The 13,671-nt window shown below is 40.0% G+C and overlaps 1 protein-coding gene across 4 annotated transcripts in view; it reads right to left on the bottom strand.

Annotated features, from left to right (window-relative positions):
* The window catches only part of Casp8ap2 (caspase 8 associated protein 2), a 37,613-nt gene that overhangs the window by 15,445 nt on the left and 8,497 nt on the right, over positions 1-13,671 (bottom strand). For all 4 annotated transcript variants that reach the window (XM_087548852.1, XM_087548853.1, NM_001436763.1 and 1 more), the window contains 4 exon segments: positions 8,489-8,557; positions 7,716-7,816; positions 7,073-7,147; positions 4,168-4,283 (listed from right to left, as the gene is read on the bottom strand). In XM_087548852.1, the coding sequence (XP_087404978.1) occupies positions 4,168-4,283; positions 7,073-7,147; positions 7,716-7,816; positions 8,489-8,557 (361 nt within the window).

The following is a 13,671-nucleotide window of genomic DNA, read 5'->3' as shown; positions in this document are numbered from 1 at the left end:
GACATCTTTCAAATTTAAGAGCATACATACTGGCAAAACCAGTAGGAGCCAGAGATTTGGGCTGGGCTGTAGCTCAATGAGAAAGCCATTTACTAAGCATGCAGGAAACACTGGGTTAAAAAGCAAAGACTGTATCCATTTCCAACTAAACAGACCCATTCTTAATGCAAGGAACTCTCTCATTTGCTTTTGCTTGAAAGGAACTCTACCCCAGCACCTGCCAGTTCTCTTTGGACTCAGGACAGATATACAACTCCCAAGTCAGCGCAGCACACTTAGCAGATACACAACCTGCAGCTACATACATACCTCATATCCATTCTGTTATGTTTGAATTGTACTGTTCCCATCTACCCCCAGTAAGCTTACACACTGAGGTCTTAACACACAGCATCTCACAATATAACCTTATTTGAACATAATAAATTACAAAACCAATACAGATCCCACCTCAATTAGGGATTAAAGTAGTAGCTCGATGTTGTAGCCTTTGCCTAACAAGTATGAGGCCCTGCACTCAATCTCTGGCATCAGAAAAACAACCAATTACTAGAACATACCTCTGAGACAACTGGGGAAATGTGACAAAAAGCTGTAACCATAAAAGAAAAATGTAACTAACCTTTGCTAAGAGATAGAACTCTGTTTCTCAATAGACATAAAAAAAAGGAGCAACAGGCAAGTCATAGAATGAAAGATTTTTCCAATTCATTTACCCAAAGCATGCCGTGTTCGGGTAATGCACCCCACACTTATCAAACTACAGACTCCTAAAAGCCAGTGCTGGGTCACACCTTTTAGTACAGACTACAAAGTACTGCCACTCAAAGTTTTATTTTAATCCTATTTACTTATTTTCCTGAGTTTGTTCATGGGGGGTGGGGGGGATAACACATGGAAGTTGGTTCTCTGCACCACGAGGATTTCAGGGAGGGAACTCACACACGTGGCTTGACTGCAAGCACCTTCATCAGATAAGACATTTTACCAGCCTTCAAAGTTTTACCTTTAAATATGCCTTCACATTGTACATTTCCCAGTACTCACATGCTTTATTTTTCTATTTATATTTGCTGTATGTTAATATTTCAATTTTGCTCCAGTAAATGTTAAATTTCTCCTAAATGCTAATTAGTTACTTGTTAACTCACAGTATATTTGATAGAATATTTATTAAATAATACATATCTACATTAAACAAACTAATACTAAGGTTGCACACACATACAAACACACGCATGCCCACACGCACACAACTTTTCAAGCCAGGTGTGATGGCAATGTCTTTAATCTCAGCCCTCTGGAATCAGAGGTAGGGGATCTCTGTGAACTCCAGGATAATCTGGTCTAACACAGAATTCCAAGTCAAGGCTAGATATAAACAACAACAAACCAAACAGCTTCTTTATTCAGGAACCACTGGGAATGACTTAGGTTAGGAAAAGCTTAAGTAAGGTAAAATAGTCCACACAATGGTAGTCTTAAGTCACGCAACAATGATCTCCAATATGCCAGCCTACATACAAGGAAATGAAAAATGCTGAATCTAAGCAAACGCATTTCTGCTTCATGAAACTTATACTGCAGTAAAAACAGAAGAGACTAAGCAAGGGATCTCATTCATTTGAATAACTACAATACATAATCCCACAAAAGAAACCTGATTTGGACAGAGAACAATAAGTATCTCCAGCCAGAAAGGGGCTAATTAGGGGCTAGAGAGGTGCTCAGTGGTGAGGAGCACTGTCTATTCATCAAAGGATCTGGGTCAGTTCCTCAGGACTGAGGACAGCAATCACAACAACTGTAACTCCACTCCAGACACCGTTTCCAGGCCTCTGCAGATACCAGGCACACACATGGTCTATACACATACACATTAAAAACTATTAACAACAATAAAAACAAGATGGCTATGCCAAAACCAGAGGGTGAAGAGACAGGCAATCCACACAGTAGAGAAGGGACACCCACAAAGGAAAGGCAGAACCTGGGGTACCTGAAAGAACATCAGAGTCATGGTATTCATGCAGAGGTAAGCACAGGCAGGGCTTAGAAATAGTTGGGTCTATGCTGCAAGGGACCAGAGAGGAAAGTTAAGATACTTGTCCTTTCACCCCCAAGATAAAAAAAAGCTTCTAATACATTTTAATCAAGAGAAGAGCATAAGATGACTTTTGTTCAGGTATGTGCTTCAGAAAACCAGAGGCAAAAGAAAGCAAAGCAGATGCAGAAATGAATGTCAGCACAATAGATTACTGCTGGTTTACATGGACTAGGGGGGCTGCAGCATGTGAATAAATGAAGAGAAATAAATACACTGCCAGTTCACAGGGGCATAAGCATCAAGTGGTGGCTTTAAGGAGTGGTTGAGAGGGAAGCTTCATAGGCAACTGATGATGTGTTATAGTTTGCCAAAAGTCTTGGTGTTATTAACAGCAACTTATTACAAGTACTCTAGTGTCAGCAGTAAGTTAAATGTCACCCACTTCCTAGAAGCCTGGCTTACACCAACGGAATAAACACCAAAATAAATAAATAAGCTACAGAACAACGGGAAAGGCTTTGTGGCAAAACATTCTAGATAAATTTTGAAAACCCTTTAAAGACGCTCATGTGGGTATAAAGTATGCACACACACACAAATTAAATTGGCCTAGCATGCAGGAGACTGTTCATATGAAGAAACTGAAGAAGAATGAAGCAGAGACAGGAGAGATGGCTCATTGGTTAAGAGCACCCTACTGCTCTATTTGACGACTAGAGTTCAAATCCCAGTACCAAGATTGGCCAGCTCACAAGTGTCTGATGCCCCCTTCCAACCTCCACAGGCACTGGCAAGCACATATACAGATAAAATAAATCTAAAAGAGGAAGAAAAAAGGACAAAGGCTTGATCTTTGAAAAACCAAGACAGAAAAATGAATCCCAGGAAAATAATTAAAAAGCATCACATTACAAATGTAATTATAGAAGGAGATTGCTTCAAAGCAGGAGGGTAATGGAGTTAAACAAGCCACATGAAGATAATCTAAATGAAAGGTTAGAAACTATTTGATGGATTTATGGCACTATCTGATGATTAAAAGTCAGATAGGATGCAACTCAAGAGTACACGGGGGCTGGCAAGATGGTTCAGTGGGTAAAGGCACTTGCTGCCCTGAATTTAATCCCTGGAACCCACATGATAGAAAGCTCTACCATGGACTATGCACTCTTTACAAAAAGGCGCCAAGGGCTCAGTGGTGAAGCACTTGCACAGCCCTGAGTTCAACTTTCCACACCACCCAAAATCAAAACTACAACAAAAACATTACAAAAGCAGAATTTGAAGTAGGGTGTGATGACAAAGCAAGAGGATAAACAGAAAGTCAAAGCCAGCCTTAGATACCCTATCCTTAAAAACAAAACACAGTCCTTACCCTATGCTTAAAAGCAAACCAAAACACGACTGAAAGGGAGGAGATGGTAGCAGCAGGTTTAAACAATAATTCTTTCACTTCTGTTTATGGGGAAGATGGGGCAGCCATAGATACAAACTCCCCTGGACCAGAAAGTCACCCTGTATTAAAGAGTGAGAAAAATTAACAAAAAAACCCACTCGAAAAGGTTACTTATTAAAAAGGTTAAGGGCATTTTCCTCCTGTATTGTCATTTAAAAACTGCTTTAGTGTACTGATTTGGGAAGGAAGGGAGGGAGGGAGCGCAAGCATGCTAGAGCACCCTGTAGAGGTCGCAGTGCACTTGTGGGAGTTGGGTCTCTCCTAGCATCTGGAACCCAAGGATTCATCTCAGGTCAGCAGGCTTGGCTCCAAGTGCCTTCCCTTGCACAGCCTTCTTTCTTTCTTCTAGGTGTTCTGGGCAAATGCTTCACTGAGCTACTTCCCCAGCCCTGCTCTCCCGGTGTCTCAGTTTCTGATGTGACCAGCAGAACTCAACACATGCACAGTGACTTTCTCTCGTAAGCAGTACTAGAGCAAGGCCCCAGTGTATTTTAGGAACTGTGTGACAATGTTCTATCAGTAACCATAGATACCACTATAAATCATTAGCAGAGTAGTTGCCATTGACACTAGGACCATGACTCTCTAATGAAACACGTATTTCATCCTTTGACTCAAAGTAAACCATACTTTATGTGACTGGGGAAAGGTAACATACACACACCTTTGGTGAAGATGATTTATCTCTTCATCCTTACGGTTTATCTCCACTCTGGCAGTTTTGATAAGTGCTGAGATATTCTTCTTAAGAGACTGGTTTTCATTTTTTAAGTTCAAGTTCTAAAACACAGATAGGACACATTAACAGACCCAAAATGTATAGAACTGTCAATACTACTCCTTGTAGTTGCCAGTTGTTGTGAGTTTTTAAAGACAAAGCTTGGCTACACAGCCCATGATAGGCTTGAACTCGCTTGATCCTCCTACCTCAGCCTCCAATGTGAGGAATGGTGCACGACACCATACCCAGCTTTTTATCTTATGTAATTCTGAGAAGCAGCTCTCTAAGAATTAATTTCCCTACTGCTCGGATGCAGAAGCTGAGATTCGGAGACAATAACCAAAACCAGGAAAGAACCACCTAATAAGGACATGCTTCAGGCAAGCATTGTAAAAGCTGTAACACAAGCACCAAGTTCTGCCTGGATCATTACCCTGAAGTTTCAGTTTCAATAACTAAGTAGTTTTAATAACGAAAACATGATTTGCCAGGTATGGTGTGGTGGTACACTTTAGTCCCGGCACTCAGGAGGCAGAGGCAGGCAGATTCTCTGAAAGTTAGAACCAGCCTGGTGTACATAGAAAGTTCTAGGTCAGTCAGAGCTACAGTGAGACCACATCTTAAAACAAAAAACACTAAGAAATGCTAAGCATTGTCTATTTAAAAAACTAAACATGCTAAGATGTTAGCTTTCAAATAAACAAAGAACCTAGAGCTGGTTCTTTCAGGGAAAGGAGAATCAAGAGTTTACAAAAAAGTAGACAGAATACTCTCACATCCTTTATTTTTTGCAGCACAATCACAAAAAGAACCATTCTGACAACTGTGAATCACCATTTTTTTTCAAACAAACAAACAAAACAAACAAAACCCCTTAATCTTTGTTCCTCAAAACTATCTTCTTTTAGCTGTGTGTGGTAGTGCAAGCACTTGGGAGGCAGAGGCAGGGCCAGACTGGTCTACACAGGAAGGTACAGGCCAGTCAGGGCTGCACAGTAGGACCATTTCAAACAAAAGAGAACTACCCTCTTTTAAGCCACCCACTTCTAAACTTACCACCCAATTATCAATTCATCCAATATATCGGATACGTTAATGTCATTTTAACTTTGAAGCAGTTTTCCTATAATCCTTTCTAATCAAGAAAAAATTAAAATAGCAATGACAAAACATTTTCTAAAGTGGAGAGGTATAGACATGGCCAAGTTATATTGTCTGCATGTAGGAGATTGTCAAAGAAATGGAATTTTTACGAATACAAAGAAATGTCAGATGCTGCATGTTTAACTCACATTATAGAGACCCAGGCCTTGGGTTCGACCCCTAGCAAATAGAAAAAGAACTTCATAAGCTGCCAATACTTTACCACTTTAATTGCTAATGCTCCAAAAAATAGGTTGAGGGTACACTTCAGTGGTAGACCCTCACATGCACAAAACCAGAGTATTAAGCTTTTTTAAACAATGTACATTGGTGTTTTGCTTTCACAAAATGTCTTTGTGAGGGTGTTGGGCCCCCTGGAACTCCTTAGAACTAGAGTTACAAACAGTTGTGCGCTGCTACATAGGCACTGGAAATTGAACCTGGAAGGACAGCCAGTGTTCTTAACATCTGAGCCATCTCTCTAGCCCCAGTATTAAACTTTTAAAATGCCAAGATTTTAGTATTTTAACTTTAATTATAACTTTTTCTTTTAAAAGGCGAAGTCACACTGGGCAGTGGTTGCACATGCCTTTAGTCCCAGCACTAGGGAGGCAGAAGCAAGCAGGTCTAAGTTTGAGGGCAGACTGGTCTACAGAGGGAGTTCCAGAACGGCCATGGCTATACAGAGAAACCTTGTCTCAAAGCGGGTGAGGAGATACTCTTACTATGTTAATCAAGCTGGCCCTGAATCCCATGGTTGAGTGATCCCCCCATCCTAGTCTCTTAAGTAACTTGAACTACAGGTACTGTGCTTTAAAAGATTCTTATGTCTGTCTGCCTGTCTGTCCTGGGATCAAGCCCAAGTTTTTATGTTCTTATATTGTTGAGGTTCAGAGTTGCCCCCACAAACCACACCAACAATCATCTCAGCCAGACATGTATGGTTTACTGAACACACACCTAAAGACTGATCGGCCAGAAAAACGGTTTCAGACTTGGGGGCTGAAAGCTACATATTGGACATTTCTCAGGGCCAGCATATAAAGGATAAAACACAAAAACACAATGAACTCAAAAGCAAGTGCAGGAGGTACTGCAGGGTGGTAGGCCCTGACTTGAGCCATTTTAGATGTAACAGTTCATAGTGACCTTTAATTTGATGGGAGTCTAAATGAAGCTTATGGTTGTAGATCGTCTTAAGATTAACAAACCTCATAACATACAGAACATAACAGGCTATGTGGTCAACATGACCTGGCTGAGTCAAGCTGACTTGTAGGAATATTACAGCAACAATATGAAACAGCTGGTGGTCATGGAACAAAATGGCTACAGTTATGCTCGAGGGCAGGCCTCAGCAATATAAAACAAAGGGCTGCCTGGGAAGATAACTCAGTAAAGAGCTAGGCACACAAGTGTGAGGATGTAAGTTTGATTCCTTAGAAGTCACATGAAAAGCTATCTTGGGTTGTACTTATTTATCATCTCAGCACTGGAAAAATGGAGATGGGTGGATTCCTGTGGGTTGCTAGCATGCAGCCTAGCCTACTTTGTGAGATGCAGGCCAGTTAGAGACTATGTCTCAAAAGGCAAGGCAGATGGTGCCTGAGGTACAGCACCCAAGGATATCTCTGGCTCTATATGCATGTGCAATCAAGTGCACTCTCACACATAAATGTTAATGAGGAAGAAATAACCATGATACCTGTGTCTGTATTTCCTTAAATCTTTTCATCAGATCTTTCATTTGCTGCTGACATTTCCCATATTCTATCTGCAACTGTAAAACACAAAAGATTAATGTAAGCATTACTGTACTCTCTTAGCTTAAGTGATGTAAAATTGCTGTTGTTTCCTAGACAGTGTCTCCAGATGTAGGCTAGGCTACTTCACTATTGAGCCTCCTATCTCAGAGCCTATAGGCAAAATACTGTGCCTGCCTAGATTATTGGCTTTTAAATTTCAGCCCATTCATGGTACATTTTGATAAGCTTCATAGTGTAACTCTGAACCTTAATGTTCAAATATAGTTAAAAAGAAATTTGTGGCATGTAAGTTTCGGCACATTACATAACACACAACTTAATATAAATCATGAAAAAAATATATTTCACTGACAGTCTACTATAGTTTTTTATATAAGCTCAGTCAAATAAAATTATAACTGAATTTAAATATATATTTAGAAAGTATTTCTTAGAAAAACAAATCAGAGGCAGAAACTGCCTTAAGTACTCTTAATTTAAGAACTAATCCCTAAACACAGACTGTTCAATAGTAATCTGTAGCCATCTCTTCAGGAGCTACAAAAACAAATAAATGTTCTCAACGGTAGAGACAACTCATACGTCACTGTATGTTGCCTCCTTTGCAGTTCCTTCTTCAGTCAGGATCTCTTCATACAAATCCAGACAGTTTCTGAACGACACGCAGGACCTAGCAGTACTGTCTGAAAACAAACAAAACCTTACATTAGATACCTGTTAGATGTTGTGAATCCATTTTATCAAAACATTTTAGTAAGCATCAAGAATATCTTGTTATCTTTATGTTCTACAAGTATATCATTATTCTTTGTGTTAGGTTCTTGATGCTGCATCTGCCTCAAAGGGTTATTACGTTTCTCCTTAGCTACACAGCCTATACTGATCTCACAGAATGCCGCACTGTATAAAGTAGCTGTTCCAAAGAACCCAGAGTGATAATTATCTCTGTTACAAAACAGACAGATCTGACTGTGGAAAAGCTCTTAATTGGACATGTGTGAGACTTCACTGCCACTCTTACTGGGGTATTTGAAGACACAGTAACAGTCCTCTCTGTGAGAGGATAGGCAGAGATGCATATCCTACAGCACCAGTTGCCATTTCAATGGTGTGAAATACTGTTGTACAAAACCTAATTAAACCTGAGTCACAAATTAATAACATTAGTAAATACTAATAATTAATAATATCTGTGTTAATATGTTCTGATAAAGCTTTGGGACAAAAAGTAATTATCTCGTGGTAATTACAAAGACATTATTTGGGAGCTGTGAAGTTACCAAGAGTCATTAACAATAAAACAAACACAGCAAACCAATCAAACAAAATCAGACTGTTCTATGAAATTTACATACCAGAAACAGTACTGTCCAACCCAGCATATATGTCCAATGAGCCTTCATCATTATTTTTAAGAGGAGAGGCTGCAAAAATAGCAAAGATTAGTTAAAATGGGCTTATAGGTTGAGGGTTTTTTTGTTTGTTTGTTTGTTTCAATTCCTACTTAGAAGGACAAGGAAAGGAATATATTATTTCTGCTTTAAAGCATGAACAAGGGTCTGGGTGGTAGTGGTGGTGGCACACACCTTTAATCCCACCACTTGGGAGGTGGAGGCCAGCCTGGTGTAAAGAGTACTTCCAGGACAGCCAAGGCCACACAGACAAACCTGTCTCAAAAAACACACGCATACAAAAAACAAACAAAGAAGGAGGAAAAAGAGGAGAAAAAGAAAGAAAAAGTCAAGGTTTATATGTGCTTATCAACAGAAAGATGTTGACATAGAGACTTATAAATTGACTACAAATTCAGACAAAATTCACTTTAAAAAAAATGTATGGAGTTGGGAGAGATGGTTCTTAAGAGTGTCTGCAAAAGACTCGAGTTTCTTCCATGTCGGGAGCCTCACAAACACCTGTAACTACAGCTCCAGGGAACCGGATGCCTTTTTCTGACGAAGAGACAGCTTAGTGGTTAAAAGCACTTGTACTTTTCCAAAGGATCCAAATTCGGTTCCCAGCACCCACATCAGATGGGTCACAACTGCTGATAATTCAAGTTCCAGAGTATTCAACACCTTCAGGCCTTCCTGGGCGCCTGCACTCAGGGGCACGTGTGCAAGCACATGCACATACATACATGTATATACATCTTTAGAAAATGTGTAATGAGGTTTTAATTCCAACGATAATAAGCTACTTTCCATGTTCATTTAACACTATAAATGCTTAACTAGCTATTAAAGCTACCCGAGGAGGTAGATGCTCTTCCAAAGGATCCAGGTCGGATTCCCAACACCTACATGGACACTTACAACTATCTATAAATCTATTACCAGGGAATTTGATACTGTCTTGTAGCCTACAGACACCAGGCATGTACATGGTACACAGACATATATACAGACAAAATACTCAAATATATAAGATAAATAAATAAATAAATAAATAAATAAATAAATAAGGAAGCTAGCTCTAAGTTCCCTCTCCCCTTTATCAGAGCTGTTTGTTGAAGGAGTAGTTTGTACTGCTCTACAGCAGAAGGACTTCTCTGCCAAGAATATTCAACCTAAGGCCCACAGGTCACATCCTGGGATAGCTAAGAATGCAGCCTGACACATCTGTAGGTGACATCATGTTGAAATGTCAACAAGTCAGACGACCTTCTAGTTCTAGGCTTGAAAACCGAATAAAGGCTCTAAGGAAACAGCAACTATGGGTGAGAGAGCAAATTCAGAAAGCCAAGGACAGGACTGCCAAATTGTGCCTCAGACAGCTGTGTGACTCCCAAAGGGAACAAACTCAAAAAAAGACACCAAGGGGCTGGGGACTTAGCTCAGTGGTAGAGCGCTTACCTAGGAAGCGCAAGGCCTTGGGTTCAGTCCCCAGCTCCGAAAAAAAGAACCAAAAAAAAGACACCAAAAGCTAAAATATGTAAACAGAGATTTCAGTTCCCCCAACTACAGGGGAAGTGTAAGTGAAAATTCAGTCAAGCCAAATACCCATTAAAATACACACAGAATCCTAAGTCACCACACATTATCAGTTAGACTGTAACTAATGCAATCCAAATTGAGTAAACCTCGCCAGAGAAACAGAAACAATGAAAAGAACCAATTGGAAGTAAGCATGGTGGCACACACCTTTAGTCCTAACACTCAAGCAATTGGTCTACATCGTGAGTTTCAGGACAATCAGAGCTAAGTAGTGAGACCCTGTCTCAAAACAACAACAAAAGAACCAATTGGCTGAGCATGTGGTGCATACTTTTAATCCTAGCACTTAAAGACTAGCCTGGTATACACAGCAAGTTCCAGGCCAGTCAGTCCTGCAAAGTAATATACAAAACAGGTGAATCTATGAGAATTCAGGGCCAGTCTGGTCTACAAAGTGAGTTTTAGGACCACCAGGGCTATACAAGGAACTCTGTCTTGAAAACAAAACAAAACAAACAAACAAAAAGAACCAACTGGAGCTACATATAATAATTATAATTTTATCATCACCATCATCACTGGATATGCTTGACTGTGAACTACACTGATTAGTATAAATTACTCAATATTTTTTTTAAACCAAATCTTTAGAATAGCAGGAAAGAGGGGAAAGGCTTTAGAAGTCTTATAGGAACTGGTGATGCCTCAGTAGGGAAGAACACTGGCTACTCTTACAGATAATCTGGGTTTGATTTCCAGCACCTACACAGTGGTTGATAATCATCTGCATTTCCAGATGAAACCCTCTTCTGACATCTGCAGACACCGAGCACACACATAACGGACATGCAGATACATGTGCATTACATGTAGAAAAAATTTAAAATTAAGTGAATAAAGCTTTATAAAAGAGTTCTACAGAATAAGGTCAAAATCTCACACAAGATATAACTGGAGTCTAGAAATAAGGATAAAGGAAATAATACCATGGTACTAGGAAGAGTTATCTTCCGAAGCGCCTTTCGTTTCTGTAAGCTAAGTCTGTTTAAAGTAGAAAAGTAAAGCACCATATTGTTGCGTTAACTCTGTACAGACACCATGTTTGGCTTGTCATCATGGCATTCCTAACAATGACCAAGACACAAGACAATGTAACTATACCTAAAAGATTACAATTTCTTGAACAACCAACAATAACGCAAACCAGCATAACCCAAAAGCACACATATAAATAAAGATTAAAATGGAACCCAAAAGCACACTCAAAATAAGAGTTTATGGCAGTCTCCCATTATTTAAATATACAGCTTACTGTTGCTAGGTCAGTGACAGAGCACTTGCCCAGAGTTCAATTCCCAGTACCACAAAAATAAAAATAAATTAAGAAAAAAAGTAGACATGTGAAGAGTCTTGAGAGTAATGCACAAAAATAAAAATAAATATCTAGTAAGCGAAAATAATAATGTCATTTTTGCCTTTTAAAATTACTAGTTAGTGTGATAAACAATTGTGAGAGGCTGGAGAAATAGTTCAGCAGTTAAGACCATTTCTCATTCTTATAGACTATGATTTAGTTCCTCCGACCCATGTCTGGCTCACAACCATCCCTAATTCCAGTTCCATGAGACCTGACTCCCTCTTCTGGCCTCAAGGACACCAAGCATGCCCATGGAGCACAGACATATGATGACAAAAGACAGACAGACAGACAGACAGACACACACACACACACACACACACACACACACCCTAAAAAAGCTTTACTTAAAAATTTAAACATTTGTGAATTTAGGTGGAAAAATGAAGGTATTCATTATATTATACTGTGAATTTTTCTGGTGATTTAATTTGTTTGTTTTTTGAGACAAGGTTTCTCTATGCAGCTCTGGTTGTCCTGGAACTCCCTCTGTTGACCAAGTTGGCCTCAAACTCAGGGATCTCCTTGCTGCTGCCTCCTGAGTGCTGGGATTAAAGGTGTATACCACCACTGTCCAGCTTTTTAAAAGGAAAAAGCTATAATATAATTATAACAGCAATGTAACAACAAGTTGAAACTACATTAGCAAAAACAAGTGTTAATGATGCTGATGGGAGAGGAGCCCTTCCAGGTCAACCAACATTAACTTTTAAAAACACATTTTAAGTAAGAATGAAGAACTGACTAAGAGATATTCAACCCCTGTGTTACAACTACAATGCAAACCTTACATTTAAGGCTCAGGGAATGCTGTAGAAGAGGAGGGTGGAAAGATTGTTAAGAGCCAGAAAACTAAAACAACTGCTGTAAGACCGTTTCCTATATATTACAGGAAAGCTGCACCTGTAAAAAAACAAAAAACAAACCAAAAAAAAAAAAACAACAACAACAAAAAACACACAAAAATATGGCTGTGCCTTATGCCAACAGGAATGGGGAAATCTCACAAAGCCCAACTCCTACAAAAATCAATGACTGCTGAGAACAAGGCCCCTGAGAGGTTCTGAATCCCAAGCAGTCAGCCCTTAAACATATAAGCAATACTAAACAGACTCGGCAGGGTGTGTGTGTGTGGCCATAATTAAAGAAAAGGTAATAAATTTGAGGAGTGGGTGACAGACATGGGAGGAGTTAACAGGAGTGTGTGTATGAGTGTGCGTGTGTGTATGAGTGTGCGTGCGTGTGGGTGTGTATGAGTGTGTGCGTACGTGTGCGTGCGTGTGGGTGTGTGTGTGCGTGTGGGTGTGTGTGTGCGTGCGTGCGTGCGTGCGTGCGTGCGTGTGTAACGTAAGCTCAGCACGGAAGCTGCGAACCTGCACATCACTGTATCTGACATGTGGAGTAGATGTAGCGCATTTGGCAGTACTGCTCTAGCTGCATGAGGCTCTGGACTCTTCCCCCCAGTCCCCTGCAAAACAGCCATCTTATGAGCTTATTTTATTACAATGTCTTGTGTCATTCTTCACTCCACTGTCACCTCCCTCCCCTCCTTCCTCTACCCCTCCTTTCCCTTCACTTCTCCTGTGTCAAGGTCTCCCATATATCTCAAGCTGGCCTTAGAACTTAGTTCTCCTGCCTCCCAACTGCTCAAACTATAGTCATGTTCTACCACATCCAGGAATAGATAAATTAAATCCAGTTAATTATCAATCATGACTACCAAAGCTTCCCTAAACAATAATAGGTAAACATAACTTCACTTATTAAAAATATGTACATCAAGGCCGGGCAGTGGTGGCACTTGCCTTAAATCCCAACAGAGATTTGCTGTTCTAACAGATCAGGCTCAGTTCAAGCACCCACATGGTGGATTACAACCATTTGTAATTCTAGTTCCAGGGGATCCAACACCCTCTGGCCTCCTTGGTCAACAGACACGCACGTGACCCATATACATATAGGCGGGCAAAGCACTTATAAGCATAGAGTAAAAAGAAATATATCTTTTTTTAAAAAAGAAAAATGAAAGGAGAGAGAGAGAATGAATATAAAGTCAGCCAGTTACAGGGATTTGTGCCTAGAGGCCCAGCTATCACAGTGAGATCTCCAAACTACACAGTTAGAGCTAAGGAGCAATGTGCTGTGTAGCCAAGTATATAAGCCCTGTGTTTGATTTTCAGCACTATAT

The sequence above is a fragment of the Rattus norvegicus genome, chromosome 5 (genome assembly GCF_021556685.1).
Source record: "Rattus norvegicus strain SHRSP/BbbUtx chromosome 5, alternate assembly SHRSP_T2T, whole genome shotgun sequence".
In the NCBI taxonomy this organism is placed as follows: Eukaryota; Metazoa; Chordata; class Mammalia; order Rodentia; family Muridae; genus Rattus; species Rattus norvegicus.
This window is presented reverse-complemented; position numbering and strand designations above follow the sequence as displayed.